General features: G+C 37.8%; 1 protein-coding gene across 4 annotated transcripts in view; it reads left to right on the top strand.

Annotated features, from left to right (window-relative positions):
* NCOA6 (nuclear receptor coactivator 6) overlaps positions 1–15071 on the top strand; it is a 55375-nt gene extending 40304 nt beyond the window's left edge. For 3 of the 4 annotated variants that reach the window (XM_058175654.1, XM_058175656.1, XM_058175655.1), the window contains 6 exons: positions 797–3805; positions 6711–6764; positions 8212–8248; positions 9172–9320; positions 12007–12052; positions 14484–15071. In XM_058175654.1, coding sequence (XP_058031637.1) covers positions 797–3805; positions 6711–6764; positions 8212–8248; positions 9172–9320; positions 12007–12052; positions 14484–14538 — 3350 coding nt within the window. In that variant the 3' untranslated portion in view covers positions 14539–15071. The remainder of the gene's footprint in view (positions 1–796; positions 3806–6710; positions 6765–8211; positions 8249–9171; positions 9321–12006; positions 12053–14483) is intronic. The other variant, XM_058175658.1, reaches the window with a different exon arrangement.
* The last annotated feature ends 994 nt before the right edge of the window (positions 15072–16065 follow it).

The raw sequence follows: 16065 nt of genomic DNA, 5'->3' as shown, positions 1-16065 counted from the left end.
TATTATGCATGTATTAATAAATGTTTGTTATTTTCCTTCTGACATCCTTTAGTAGTCTCTTGTAAACAGCACCACAAAGTTTCAAAGCTGCTCCAGCTGCTTCATTATCTTCATTACTTTTTTTAGTCTTTTTCAAATCATCATAGTAAGACCAGTTGTATTCCCAATGTTGTTACATTAGAAGCTATGTATGGTTTTAACAGTAATTACTGTCTCGTTGAATATTTGCAAGTTTCATTTTGACATATAACAATACGATGTTTTTCATTGAGCTATTTGCGATGACTTTGAAAACTTTCCTTGTTAGCCACTAATAAGTTGCCCTGTATTGGTCAGTACATAGTATGTAAAAAGTTTTAAGATGGGATATTGCCTTTACTTGCATTTCTTTACATTGAGCCTCATTTATCTTTCTGTTGACTACTTCATATGGACAGAAATCTTTTAGAGGTTTCTGCATTGATTCATCTTTTTCAGCATAAATAAATGACAGGTTTGGTGAACTTAGGGGTTTTTCTTTCTGTTCAAATAATTTAAATAGCATCTGTCCTAATTCAATCCAGAGATACTGGGGGAGGGAGAAGGATCCACAGCTAGCTTCTCTCTACTCTTCATTTAAACCTAATGTTCTGTTCATTAATTATCTTTTCTGCCAGTTTAAATGCGAGAGATTGTAACTTCTTGTCTTCCTGCCTAACTCATGATTATTATTTTAAATTGTTATATGCTGCAACAGAGAGACTGATTTTGACAGCAGTTTGTATATTTTGATAAATAATTGCTTTTTCATTTACAGGCTACCCATCTCAGTCAATTGAACAACGATCACTTCAGCAAATACCTCCTCATCTTTTGCAACATGGTCAGCAACAGCAGCAGCAACAGCAACAGCAGCAGCAGCAGCAGCAGCAGCCACCACTCACATCTCAACAGACACAGTCGCAGCAACAGCAGCAGCAGCAGCAGCAGCAGCAACAGATGATGATGATGCTCATGATGCAGCAAGACTCTAAATCAGTCAGGCTTCCTGTTTCCCAAAGTGTCCATCAATCTAGGGGCTCTCTAAATGTAGAAACACAAAGAATAGCAATGCAGCAGGGAGGCAACATGCCAGTTATGGTTAGTCTGCAAGGTCCTGGTATAGTGCCTCCATCTCCTGATAAGCAAAGAATTCCAATGTCAAACAATCCAACTCTAGTGAACAATACACGGAAGATGGTTTACACTGATAATTCACAGAACCCTACCAGCTCTCCATTGGGAGATGTTTCATCAGTTACATCTGTTCCTGAAGGAAATGGACCTGAAGCTCCATCAGTTTCAGGTCCTCAAAACACTATAGCACCCCATTTAATAGTTTCACAAAATCAGATAATGATGGCCGGGCCAAAACCTGGACCACCTCAGATGTCAACTCCCCAAGGAACAAGTCCTCAACAGCAGTCTAATTCTCTTCCAGGCCCACATTCACATCATTTTCAAAATATTGCTACCACGTCACAAACTTCAAGACCTAAAACACCAAACAGGGCAAGTCCAAGACCTTATTATCCTCAGACTCCCAATAATCGCCCACCAAGTACAGAACCATCAGAGATAAGTTTATCTCCAGAGAGGCTCAATGCTTCTATTGCTGGTCTTTTTCCTCCTCAAATTAATATTCCTTTGCCCCCCAGACCTAATCTTAACAGAGGATTTGATCAACAGGGTCTTAATCCAACCACTTTGAAGGCCATTGGCCAAGCACCCTCAAATCTCACAATGAACAACCAATCAAGTTTTGTTTCCCCCCAGACCCACAAGTTGGATCCAATGGCTATCAATCCAGGAAAGCAAACAAATGTAAGTGGGGCAAAGCGAGCCAGTCCAAGTAACAGTAGAAGATCTAGTCCGGGATCCAGCAGGAAAACCACACCAAGTCCTGGAAGGCAAAATTCAAAAGCAGCTAAATTAGCTTTGACTTCTCAGCAGAATCCCACACTTATGCAGAACATGGACTTACAGAGAAATATTATGGTTGGCCCACCTTTGCAAACAGCTATGTCTGGAAGTTTTCAAAATAATGGTATGTTAGCTGCTCAGAGCCCTGCAATTCCTGTATCTGTTATGGCTGGTATTTCAGAAGATAACAAGGAAAGCTTCAATGTTCCTCAAGATGGTATATGCCAAAATATGCAGGTTATTCCAGTGAACAAAGATCAGCAGAACATTGAATTAAAAGTTCCCAGTCAAGAAGTCAAAATATTGGTACGTGAAGAGCAACAGAAAAAAGAGATGCCACTCACAGAATCTTCTAAGCTTCCCAGTCTAGAAGAAAATAACACTATTTTATCTCCAGCTATGCGTGAAGCACCAACATCCTTAAGTCAACTTCTTGATAATTCTGGAGCCCCTAATATTACTATCAAGCCTTCTGGGCTCCCTGGCCTTGAGGTGCCTCCCACAGTAACTTGTGCAGATGAATTTAAAAAGGTTTCTGGCATACCCCCTCCTCCACAAGATTCCTCTTCTAATAAAGACCCCATTTGTTCTCTAAATTTACCTGCAAATACAGAATCTTGTTCAACTCCGGTACAGCAAGAGTTGGGAGACATAAATTCAAACGTTTCTCAAAATGTGTCTCCAGCGGTACAGAGACCTATTAGTTCTACTTCTCTTTCTACATCAATCTCACCCAATCAGATAACAGTATTTGTAACTTCCAATCCCATTACATCATCTAACACTTCAGCATCATTGCCCTCTCATATGCAGCCCACGTTAATGTCTACTGTTGTCACCATGCCTAATGTTGGTAATAAAGTTCTGACATCTGAAGAACAGACAGCAGTTCCAGCTAATGCTCGACCTCAATTTATTACTCCAGTGTTCATAAATTCATCCTCAATCATTCAGGTTATGAAAGGTTCTCAAACAAATACACTTCCTGCAACCCCAATTACTTCTAATTCTAGTTTAATATCACAGCCTGTTACAGTTGTTGGTCCTTTACATTTATCCCAGAATATAAAGTTTTCATCTGGGCCTTCTACTCCTAGCTCTTCAACTAATACTGCCGTCACAAGTATGTCAACAAACCGACCATTGGTTATTAATTCATTAACAACAATGACTCCGCTTCCTTCTCCTTCATCAACTATTCCTTCAAGCACTTCTTCACATCCTCCCGGTCACTTAAATAAAGATTTCAGTTTAGAGGAGATGAATTCTCAGACTTGTGCCTCTGCTGATCCATCCACAGAAATGGCCTCGCAGTCCGCTGCTGGGGTTTCTCCATCTCGTGCACATAGCCCTGGGTCTTCCAGCAACCGGCGAAGTCCGGTTTCAAATACTAAAGGAAAGGGCAAGGTGGACAGAATTGGTCAGTTTTTGCTAACAAAAGCATGCCAAAAAGTCTCAGATATTTTTGATAACGGGGAAGAACAATATGCTGTGGAAGGAGAAATAGAGAGCCAGGAACAAGATGCATCAGTTCCTAGCAGCATGGAGGCAGAACAGTCTGTAGAAGTAGAAGACAACGTTGTGGCAGCTCCAGCTTCCACTCTTTTGAAACACAGCACTTGTGGAACTAGTAATTCAAATGTTAGTAATACTGCAAGTGTTCCTGCATCAGTATCGCTAAGTTTACCAGGTGGCACTCCTACTACTACTGTACTCTCGGTAGTAACCACTCCAGTGATGTCTGAAATCATATCTTCAGTTCAGAGTACTAATGGTAACCCTGGCAGTATAGCAGATGAACAGGTTGGGATTGCATCTGAAGATGAGAAAATGGAAGCCCACCATGAATTGCCACATAATATGGGTACGTATCCAATGTACTTTGGCAAGCTTTTCTTGCCAAAATAAACAAATAGAATGCATTTGCTTGATATTCTTCATACAGGAGTTTTTAGCTAGAAACATTTGGAAGCAAATACTCTGTTTGCATATGCCAGACCTGAAATTTTGCAAGAATTGGCAGGGGAGGATATTTTATGAAGAATACATAGTTCAGATGAAATCTTGCTTAAATCCCTGGTTTAAAAACCTTCAGGCTTACTAATTCTCCAAAATGGAACGTTCATAATATTAATGCTAGCCCTGCAATGATATTTGTCTGGATTATTAAACAAGCAGCACAATTACAGTGAATTTGGGGGAAATATTTTTACATATCATATTTTGTTTCTTATCTTTGACATCAGGTAAAACCTACTAATAAATATTGAAAAATCCATACAAATGAAGAATAACGTGAAAGAAATGAGAGAATTTTAGTTTGGGATTCAGTCAAATGACTGCGTTGGTGCCAGTCCTTCAACTGACAGAAAACTGAATTGATATAAAAATTTGTTTCCTATTCTGGTGATACTTATCCTACCAAAAGCACAACTCTGTACTTGTGCTGTACTTATTTACAGCATTATAGGGTGTGTTAAAGACAAGGACTGGTGAATTCCCGGTGAATTTCTCTCCTTTCTCACTGTATTTATTGTATTAAGGTTTGGATAGGAAACATCCAGGTATATATACATAATTGATGAGATCTTATTTGAAGCATTGGAAGCAGTTCTGAGGATTGCAGTTGAATATTAGGAAAAGCCTCCTAACTGCAAGAGTAGCTTGACATAAAATTTGGGGGAACATGACAGGCCTCCTTTCACTTAGTATGCCCAAACCAAAGCTAAGCAGCCATCTGCCAGCAATGCTTTACTTCGGATTCTTGCACTAACTCGGAGTTCAACTCAGTAGTCTACAAGTTCCCTTCCTATTTTGTAGTTCTGTAACTATATTTTGAAATGAGTCTCTTTAAATTTAATTAGCTGATGCCAGGTGCATAAGCCCAGGCTGAGCAATAATGGATAACATTGAGAATTAAATTGTGCTCTAGAGATTAATGACATTGACATTATATTTCATATAATGGACATTGTTGCTAGTGGAAGAAGAAAGGATACCTTTTTTCAATTATTCTTGTGTGGTGTGATCTTTCACAAATAATTGCAGAAAGTTACATGTACCTTAATAAAAAGCAAAAGAAAACGATAAAAGGGCTCATCAAAGGGAAAAATAAATGTTCTCTAAAATGTCTCTAAATAGTTTTCTAAAAATGAGAGCTTTTTTTTTTTTTGGCAGAGTAATGTTTAATACTTAAAAAGAACTTGGATGAGTACAATGTCACTGATGGTTATCTTCTAACTATCAGTGCATTGACTTGCATTGTAATGCTATAAAATTTCAGAAAGAGATATGGGTTGAGATCCATTTTCCTGCAGCAATTAAGATATTAGATCAGAAACTGGGATACCATGAAACTCTCTGAGTCCTACGGAGAAGGCAAAGACAAACTACTTCTGAAAATGTTGCCAAGAAAACTGCAGGGACTAATCAAGGCAGTTGCCGAGACTAAACACTTTGAAGGTGCAACAACAACAACTGGCTTGATGTTAAAAAAATTTAATTTGCTTTTATGGGTTTTAAATTTTTGTAAATTTTATAGGGTGTTATTGTATTTTAAATTTTTGGCCAATTGAATAAGTTTTTTAAGGGGTTGTTCTTAATATTATATGTATTGTTCTTTTTGTATTCTATTTTGGCTGTGCACCGCCCTGAGTCTTTCGGGAGAAGGGCGGTATACAAATTAAAATATTATTATTATTATTAAAAAGTACATTATAAATTAATTATAGGCTACTAGTAGTCAACACTGATTATGAGCCCTCTCCCCCCAAAAGAAGATCTGGGTCCCTATCTGTTGAACAGAAGGCAAAATCTCCTCTGTGAAATAAATAATATTTTTGATGATTTTATTCCTAATTTGCAGTTATCAGAAACTAAGGTATGTCTAAGGATACAGTCATAAACTTACAGCTGAACATGTATAAAAAAACACAAAAACAGAAATTTGCAGTAGTATTTTTATAGATTTTAAATGTACCAGTATGGTAGATACATCAGTATTTCAAGTTAACAAAGTAACTTTTAATGTATCAAAATTCAATTAATTCATATATTAGCCATTACTTTATAATTAAGATATTTTTACATTTAGCACATTATTTTTATAGAGTTTTCCTAGCTGGTTTAAACCCTGTTTTCTCCAAAATAAGAGATCCCCTGATAATTAGCCCAATTGGGCTTTTGAAAGCATGGCAATAAAGGCAAGCATTTCAGGGTTCAAAAAAATATAAGACAGGGTCTTATTTTCAGGGAAACACGGTAATATCCCCAAAACATTGTAGAACAGTGTTCTTTGTTTCAGGAATTTCTATTCTTGGAACAACAGTATCTTGCCACATAAAATACATCTCTTTTTCCTTCCCTTGCATAGTCTAAATGAATTTTATAGATAATGTTTCTTGTTTTAAAGGTTTTTTTAATTTTATAAACAAATAAACATACAATACATAATCATTCAGTGTATCATCTGAGTACATCCTTTGTGTCTTCTTACTCCTCCAATATTTGTTATTTCTTAATATTATCATTTCATTTATTATAACATTTCTCCCACATTTCTTGCTTTTCTATTAATACATTTATTAATAGAAAAGCAAGAAATGTGGGATAAATGTTACAATAAATGAAATGATAATATTAAAAAATGATAAATATTGAAGGAACAACAGTATCTTTTTCCTTCCCTTGCATAGTCTAAATGAATTTTATAGATAATGTTTCTTAAGATTGTAAGGTAGATTGATTTTAAGTTTTTTCCCTTGCTTTAGCATCTTCATGTCAGGCTCTAAGTGCAACACCAGAGAGTGCTATTCAAAGAACAGGTATGTTTTTTAGATAACTGATGTAGGGCTTCATGAAGTTTTGTGTGTGTGTGTGTGTGTGTGTAAGTAATTATAATTATAATTTGTATCTGTGTGTATAATTATAATATACAGGATATACCAAAAGTCAGGCACCATAGGCTAGTCGCATTATGTTATATTTATTTCCTGAATGTATATTTATTTTTGTAGAAAACGTTACGTTCTTAGGAATGCTCAAAGGTCAGGCATCAAATGACAAAGGAATTATAGAACAAAAAGACAATCATTTTGAATATTTAATATAATTTATATAATCAATGTTGGTGAGTTTGACTTTTATACACTCTACATAATTAATTATGTAGTATGTACATTATATAGATAGAATAGAATAACAGAGTTGGAAGGGACCTTGGAGGTCTTCTAGTCCAACCCCCTGCTTAGGCAGGAAACCTTATATCATTTCAGAAAAATGGTTATCCAATCTCTTGTGAATGTTGGAGCATTCACAACTTCTGGAGGCAAGTTGTTCCACTCATTAATTGTTCTTTCAGAAATGTCTCCTTAGTTCTAGGTTGTTTCTCTACTTGATTAGTTTCCACCCATTGCTTCTTGTCCTGCCCTCAGGTGCTTTGAAGAATAGCTTGACTCCCTCTGCTATCATGCTGCTATCATGTCAATCATAGTTCTTCTTTTCATTAAACTGGACATACCCAATATACTAGCTCAATTAGAAGAATTGTATATAAATTACAAGAATTGGACCTTAATAATGCCTTATTAAGTTGAACTGTGATACCTGCTATTGTACCTTGAAGAGAATTGGTACAATGCTTTCTTCTAGACAGACTATCTGGGCAAGAATTATATGAGAATTAATATATTTTTATGGTGCTTCAAATATTAGTTTGATACATTCTGAAAGAACATAGTTCAAAACACAGCTGACCCTGAGCTAAAAATATTTAACAAAATTTATCATTTTGTTACACACATTAGCATTGTGCACAGGCATTCTTGAGCAAACTAGAGCATCATACACAAGCACAACTTGAGAATGTGGGTTGGGAATGGGATTTAATTCATATGTTATTCAGGGCAGGGCAGACAGAAATGGGGAAAACATTCTAACAAATATACAATAAAATACCTTACAACATTTTGATTACAGGTTTATAAGGTCACAGTTTAAATATCCAGTTAACTTATAAGTAATCAAGTAGAGGAGGATTCTGAAATCCAGTGAATTAACTATAGTTATTATAATTTGAAAAGGCCTATATTTTTGGATCAGAATCCCTATTGTGCATGACTATTCTGTTTTATATATATTTCTGAATATTATAAATTTATTAGTATTGTGCCTATCACTTATTTCAAGTAGTAATCCCAGAATTTATTTTCATATTCATAAACACACATATATGTACTTCAAATTTAGTTTGGAATTTTTTTTTCTTTTCAGATCTGGAAGCAAATCCTGCCATTATCACAGGCTTTTCGTAAGTAATTAGTTACAAAAAGCAAAGAATAAATCTTTTTGGTGCAAGTTTACATGTCCACTGAATATTTTTATAAGCAGGATGCTTTGTTTTAGTTTTTGGCCACATTAGTCTTGCTCCCCCTTCCCCCACCTCCATATTAGACAGAAAGGTAATGCAAATTAAGATTTGGTTCTTACAAAGATTTGCATGTGAAATGGATTTTGCATTCCAAAGATATCCTGTTTACTGGCATAGACTATAATTCATGTAGAAAGTGGTAACACTTCTCTAAGAACTGTTTATGAAAAAGCTTAATATAATCTGTCTTGCAATTAAATGTTGTAAACCAGATAGTTCTTCTCTGAATTAAAGCATAGCTCCTATTTCTGTGCTTTTTTAAATAAAAATAAAAATAAATAAAAAAGCACAGAAATAGGAGTTATATGGCTGCTCATTTTATCTACTATAAACAGTAGATTTTATAACTATAATAGCATAAAAAAAACAATAAAACCTCCATCAAAAACTCTGAACATTATAGAAACAAAACTCGTCCATACATCAGCACTTAGACCTACTGGGCTCCAGTAAGTACTTTAACCTAATGCTTGAGAAAGAACCAACCATGGCCATCATTTTACGCATTATTTTTCTGTTCAGAAGGCAAGAGATATGGTATGTTTTGTCTCACTCTGCTGCAGTGAAATGGTTGCCAGATCTAACTTTCTGTCCCAAATGCAAACTATGTGCTTTAGTACCTTGGAAGATTAGCCTGGGGTTTATGAAATATATGTAGTACTATCTTTGGTTATCACCTATTAACAGTTCTAGAAACATTTACAGTTGAAAAGCTAATGCTGATACTGTCTTGCTTAGAGATATCACTTTTCTTTTGCCATAGATTGTTTATAAACACACAACCATTATCTCCCTTTTATCAGTAATGAGTCAAAGGAGAACTGTGAAAAATCTAAAACTCCAAGTAGAAGAAATTCAAGGACAGAGGAACCTGCAGTAGTACAGGAGACAATGGAAAATGGTCAGCGCAAGAGGTCATCAAGACCAGCATCAGCATCCAGCACTACAAAAGGTAGGGAAGGAAGTCTTTGAGCAAAGAAGAATAGAATAGAATAGAATAGAATAGAATAGAATAGAATAGAATAGAATAGAATAGAATAGAATAGAATAGAATAGAATAGAATAGAATAGAATAGAATAGAATTTATTGGCCAAGTGTGATTGGACACACAAGGAATTTGTTTTGGTGCATATGCTCTCAGTGTACATAGAAGAAAAGAAAAAAAATACTTTCATCAAAGGTACAACATTTACAACACAAATGATGGTCATAGGTTGCAATTTAATAATAATAAATAATAATAATAATATTTTAATTTGTATACCGCCCTTCTCCCGAAGGACTCAGGGCGGTGAACAGGCAGATAAAATACAAATACACACAATAATTAAAAACATCCCTTAAAAAACTAATTTAAATGCCCAAATGTTAAAATAACATACTCCCCCATAAAATCACAAAACTTTAAAAACCCATCAAATAAAGATAAAAATCAGGCTAGTCCAGCCATACGAAATAAATAAGTTTTAAGTTCGCGGCGAAAGGTCCTAAGGTCAGGTAATTGTCGAAGTCCGAGGGGAAGTTCGTTCCACAGGGTCGGAGCCCCCACAGAGAAGGCCCTCCCCCTGGGGGCCGCCAGTCGACACTGTTTGGCTGACGGCACCCTGAGGAGTCCCTCTCTGTGGGAACGTACCGGACGATGGGAGATAGAGGCCGGCAGTAGACGGTCCCGTAGATAGCCCGGTCCTAAGCCATGGAGCGCTTTAAAGGTGGTAACCAATACCTTGAAGCGCACCCGGAAAACAACAGGTAGCCAGTGCAGTCTGCGCAGGATAGGTGTTATGTGGGAGCTCCGAACCACTCCCTCAATAACCCGCGCAGCCGCGTTCTGAACTAGCTGAAGTCTCCGGGTGCTCTTCAAGGGGAGCCCCATGCAGTAGTCCAGGCGAGAGGTAACGAGAGCATGAGTGACTGTGCATAAGGCATCCCGGTCCAGGAAGGGACGCAACTGGCGGATCAGGCGAACCTGATAAAAAGCTCTCCTGGAGACGGTCGTCAAATGGTCTTCAAAGGACAACCGACCATCCAGGAGCACGCCCAAGTTGCGTACCTTCTCCATCGGGGCCAATGATTCACCCCTGACAGACAGCCGCATCTGCAACTGACTGTACCGAGGTGCCGGCATCCACAGCCACTCCGTCTTGGAGGGATTAAGTTTGAGCCTGTTCCTCCCCATCCAGACCCGTACGGCTTCCAGACACCGGGACAGCACTTCGACAGCTTCACTGGGGTGGCCCGGGGTGGAAAAGTACAGCTGAGTATCATCAGCGTACAGTTGGTATCTCACCCCAAAGCCACTGATGATCTCACCCAGCGGCTTCATATAGATGTTGAACAGGAGGGGTGGGAGGATCGAACCCCGGGGCACCCCACATGAGGCACCTTGGAGTCGATCTCTGCCCCCCTGTCAACACCGTCTGCGTCCGGTCAGAGAGGTAGGAGGAGAACCACCGATAAACGGTGCCTCCCACTCCCAACCCCTCCAACCGGCGCAGCAGGATACCATGGTCGATGGTATCAAAAGCCGCTGAGAGGTCTAATAGGACCAGGGCAGAGGAGTAACCCCTATCCCTGGCCCTCCAGAGATCATCCACCAGTGCGACCAAAGCTGTCTCAGTGCTGTATCCGGGCCGGAAGCCGGACTGGAACGGGTCTAGATAGACAGCTTCATCCAGGTACTGGGGTAGCTGACATGCCACCACACTCTCTACAACCTTCGCCGTGAAGCGAAGATTGGAGACCGGCCGGTAGTTTGTTTGTTTTTTTGTTTACATTTATACCCCGCCCTTCTCCGAAGACTCAGGGCGGCTTACAGTGTATAAGGCAATAGTCTCATCCTATTTGTATATTTTTACAAAGTCAACTTATTGCCCCCACAACAATCTGGGTCCTCATTTTACCTACCTTAAAAAGGATGGAAGGCTGAGTCAACCTTGGGCCGGGCTTGAACCTGCAATAATTGCAGGCTTCTGTGTTCTTAATAACAGGCTATTACCAGCCTGAGCTATCCGGCCCTAAAACAGCTGGGTCCAGGGAAGGCTTCTTGAGGAGGGGTCTCACCACCGCCTCTTTCAAGGCCGCGGGAAAGACCCCCTCCCGCAGAGAAGCATTTGTAATCCCCTGGAGCCAGCCTCGTGTCACCTCCTGAGTAGCCAGTACTAACCAGGAGGGGCACGGATCCAGTAAACATGTGGTGGCGTTCAGTCTACCCAGCAACCTGTCCATGTCCTCGGGAGTCACGGGATCAAAGTCATCCCAAACCACCTCAACAAGACAGGCCTCAGAACCCTCGCCTCGATCTACCCAATTTTGATCCAATCCGTCCCGAAGCTGAACGATTTTGTCGTATAGATTTAATTTAACCCTTAGTGATAGCAACAAAAAAGTTACAGTCATACAGTCATAAGTGGAAAGAGATTGGTGATGAAAACGATGAGAAGATTAATAGTAGTGTAGATTTAGTAAATAGTTTGACATTGTTGAGGGAATTATTTGTTTAGCAGAGTGATGGCCTGCGGGAAAAAACTGTTCTTGTGTCTAGTTGTTCTGGTGTGCAATGCTCTATAGTGTCGTTTTGATGGTAGGAGTTGAAACAGTTTATGTCTAGGATGTGAGGAATCTGTAAATATTTTCACAGCCGCCTTCTTGATTCGTGCAGTATACAGGTCCTCAATGGAAGGCAGGTTGGTAGCAATTATTTTTTCTGCAATTCTAATTATCCTCTGAAGTCTATGTCTTTCTTGTTGAGTTGTTGGTTGTTCTTGTTGGTTCTTGTTGGGTTGGAAGCAAAGATAGAAATAAAAAAAGAAGCAAGGTAACAATTGCACTTGGTACATTTTATTTTATATGTGGTATTTGAATTTTAGAAATGGGAACAAAGGTGAATGAATATGATATATGCAGTTTTAGCTTTCCGTGGTTGGTTGTTTAGACTCTTCTACAGAGTTAACTGCAGCACTTGCAGACAAAGCAAACGACTTGATAAAGTTGCACGTACAAATGTAGGCATTCTGTTCAAATTATATTTTTCAAAGAATCCCTAAATGAACAAAAAGTGGCACCCCTCTCAGTTTATACAGAGTTGTGCATAGCCCTTTTTCCTCACATTTTATATAGGTTCCAAAGAAGAAAACATGAATATGGCAATTGCAGAAATTTGGATATTCAGTTGAGTCAATACTTCTTATTTTTAGAATAAAGATGAAATGAGCCCCTCAAAAGTGATTGACTTGTTAGGCCTGCAGTTAGGATTGTTCCATTGTTTTTAAATCAGTGCTGATTCCTGTGGTTTGCCTGGATAACTTTCTGCTGTTTTCTTGGTAAGATTTTGGAAGTGGTTTCCATTCTTCCTAGAGCTGAGAGTGACAGGCCCAAGATCACCCAGTTGGTTTTGTGCCTACAATGGCACAAGAATGCCCAATCTCCCAGTATCTAGCCTCATGCCTTACTCATTACACCAAAACTGACTGTCACAGTTAGTTAGGTGAAGACAAAGTTCCTCAAAAAGAATATTGAAAATTCTGGAGGAAATCCAAAACGCACAATATGTACAAGGAGAGCTAATACTTTTGAACTAGAAGAGTTCTGCAAGAAAGAGTGGGGGAAAATTCCAAACACAAAAATACAAGGACTTTAATTTGACTGTATTAAATGTTTGGAAGATGGTTATTGTTTGCCAAAGGAGGTGTTAGAAAGACATACTAGTAGGATGCCCAGACTTCTGCACCTGCCATTATTGCCCTCTTAATTATTTTGAATCTGCAAACAACTGTTCATAAATTCTAAGCATGGTTTATACCTGGCAGAGGTTGTGGCTGTTCATTTAGGAAGTTACTGAAACTTCAACAGTTTTTTACTACGGGTGCCTACACTAAATCTTTATTAGATATTAAAAGGCTTAAAATAGTTTCTTATACACAAACATTGTATCTCTATCAGCAAATCTTGCTTTGTGTAATGTCTGAATTAATTTTAATTCTCAAGCTTACATATAATCACTTGTAGGCAGGTCCTAAACTTTATTGTGGTATTGAAACCAAACTATAAAATTCAATATAAGTCTATAGGTTCAATTGAACAAGAGGTTCAATTCGTAGATATTCAGATGTTAATCTGTGAGATAGACAGCTATATGCTGTTTCAGAAAATGAGATTCTCAAATTACATTACAATTTATTTATAATTACATTTCTATACTGCACCATCTCCCGAAGGACTCAGGGAACTGTTCCTCTCCTCTCCCTACACAAAATGAAGTATGTGGCCTTAAAAAAACCCAACATGATTTAAATGAATAGATATTACAGTTCCCATATGGAAAATAAAATATGGCATTTGATATAAAATTGCATTCTATTCTTCAATAAGAGATACCCAAGAAAAGATTTTCCAATCATCATTGCACAATACACTTCCTCTTTCGTTAACATTATGCCCATCATAATATAGAAATACTGCTTTGAAGTATAAGAAACTTTTATTCAAAACTACATTTTCAGCACGTTTAGGAGGAAATACAATCCTGGTATAACTATCTCATCTGAAAAATCGGTAATGCTGTTTTCTGTAACAGTACTGTGCATGTAGTATTAGATCTAGTTAAGCATAGCCTCGGTGGCGCAGTGGTCAGAGTGCAGTACTGCAGGATACTTCTGCTGCCTGCCGGCTGCCTGCAATTTGGCAGTTCAAATCTCACTAGGCTCAAGGTTGACTCATCTTTCCAAGGTGGGTAAAATGAGGACCCAAATTGTTGGGGTCAATACGCTGATTCTGTAAACTGCTTAGAGAGCACTGTAAAGTGGTATATAAGTCTAAGTACTATTGCTAAGTGCTATAGTAAGCTACTGAATAAATACACATAGGGTTGGGATGTTCAGATTATGTTGATAATTTGTCCAGATATAATTGTTTGCTTCTGCTCTTTTTTTTAACACTATAATGAAAACATTGTTTATGAAATTTTAAGTTTCTAGCATAGACTTGTACTCAGTGATTTAAATAAATTATCTAAAGAACATGGTGGACTCTTTATGATTCCCTATATCTATTTTATTTAAATGTTTATACTTAAATGATTTGTGAATAATTTTTTTCAAACTAATCTCCCCCCTGCAGAAACAAACGCTGGTGCTATGCAGTCAAAAAGAAGAAAATCCAAATGAATTACTGAATGGATATGCAAGCTGTATAAATGTGTGAATTTTACTTAGCAATTCAGAGTTCTGATCTCTTGCTAAATATAAAAAAAATTACAATTCTGTACAGAAATTAATTTTATTATTATATGTTTCCAATAAATGCAAACTTTTCCTCTAAAGGTGTAATAATGGGAAGATATCAGTCTATTTGTTAAATTTTCTGGTTTTGTAAAGTCTTGCTTAGCATATCAAATCTAGCGTGTTGTAAAAAAAATCTCATAATTGTAAATTTATTTTTGTGTTTTCACTTTTCATAGGACAAATAGAGTACAGGGTTGTCATTTTTTAGACATTAAAATATTGTATTGTGCTGTTTGTCAAGTACTGTATGTGAATAGCAATTGAAAGGGTTGTATATGACCCAGTCTTGGAAATGTAAATAGTTTTATTATATAGTAGGTTTGATGTATTTGTTGTAGAAAAGGACCAGTGAAACAAAATGAAATTGGAAGATTTGTGAAATGTGGATTCTCCTAGTGCTCTAAATAAATGTCATTGACTTATACTTCGTTTTATAGATAAATTATTTTGCCTCTACATCCTTCTGCATGGAAATAAGGTTATTGGGGAATTTCAGAACAGCATGGAACATTTCATTTCTTTCAGTTTCTGATCCACAGTCGCTACTACTATAACACTGGACAGAACACTAAAAATTATCCTCATCTCTCCCATATGCTTTGCAAGATGAAATACATCATCAAATAGATTTTTTTTAGAAGAGGAAGCATTGGTTCCCACAGTTAGACCTTCCTCTATTTATACAGAAACATCTTTACCTCTGCATGAAGAAGACCAGATATTTACAATCAGGAAACTATGCAGTATGGCCAATACATAGCAGCAGTGGGGGATATCGCACTTAAAAGAAAGTTGGCCTGCTCTTGTTAAACGCAAAAGTTTCGGGTATCTTTTCAATTATACCACAGCATACCACAAAATGTAGTTTGAAGCAGTTGTGTCCTTTTTACTGCCATCATATTGCAGAAGCAAAAGTAAGGCCATCCCAACCCTTGCACCATTGGTGCCACACAAAAAGGTCACCCCGCTCCCCAAGGGGAGCAAGCCTTGTGGAATGGTGTGATTGTTTCAAAAGTCCAGCACTCCCAGGTTCTGCCATGTGCTGCTTACTTTTAGGTGCTGTTCTTTTTCTGTTGACAGGTCCCTATGGCTTACCCAGGGCTGTTCTGGGCCACACAAGGCCTTCATTCTTGCAGCAGATTCAGAGAAGGCTCTTCACGGCCTCCGCAGCCTCCAAAATCTACATGAAAGCATGTCTCATTATTGTGTGAAATTTTCAAAAGGTCCTAAAGCTACACAAGAGCTCATCCCATTCTCATGCAGCCTCCATAGCTTCTGAAAATTGTGAAGCATGAAATGTGCTTTTGAGAATTGAAGAAGATGAATGTGGTGAATCCCAGCGTGTCACCCAAAACTTTGTGGTATATCACCTTTGACATATGTCATAGATTTGCCATCATTGATTGTAAATGCTGTGT

This window comes from Ahaetulla prasina, chromosome 3 (assembly GCF_028640845.1).
Source record: "Ahaetulla prasina isolate Xishuangbanna chromosome 3, ASM2864084v1, whole genome shotgun sequence".
Classification (NCBI taxonomy): Eukaryota; Metazoa; Chordata; class Lepidosauria; order Squamata; family Colubridae; genus Ahaetulla; species Ahaetulla prasina.
Note: the sequence above shows the minus strand (reverse complement) of the source record. Positions and strands in the feature narration are given on the sequence as shown.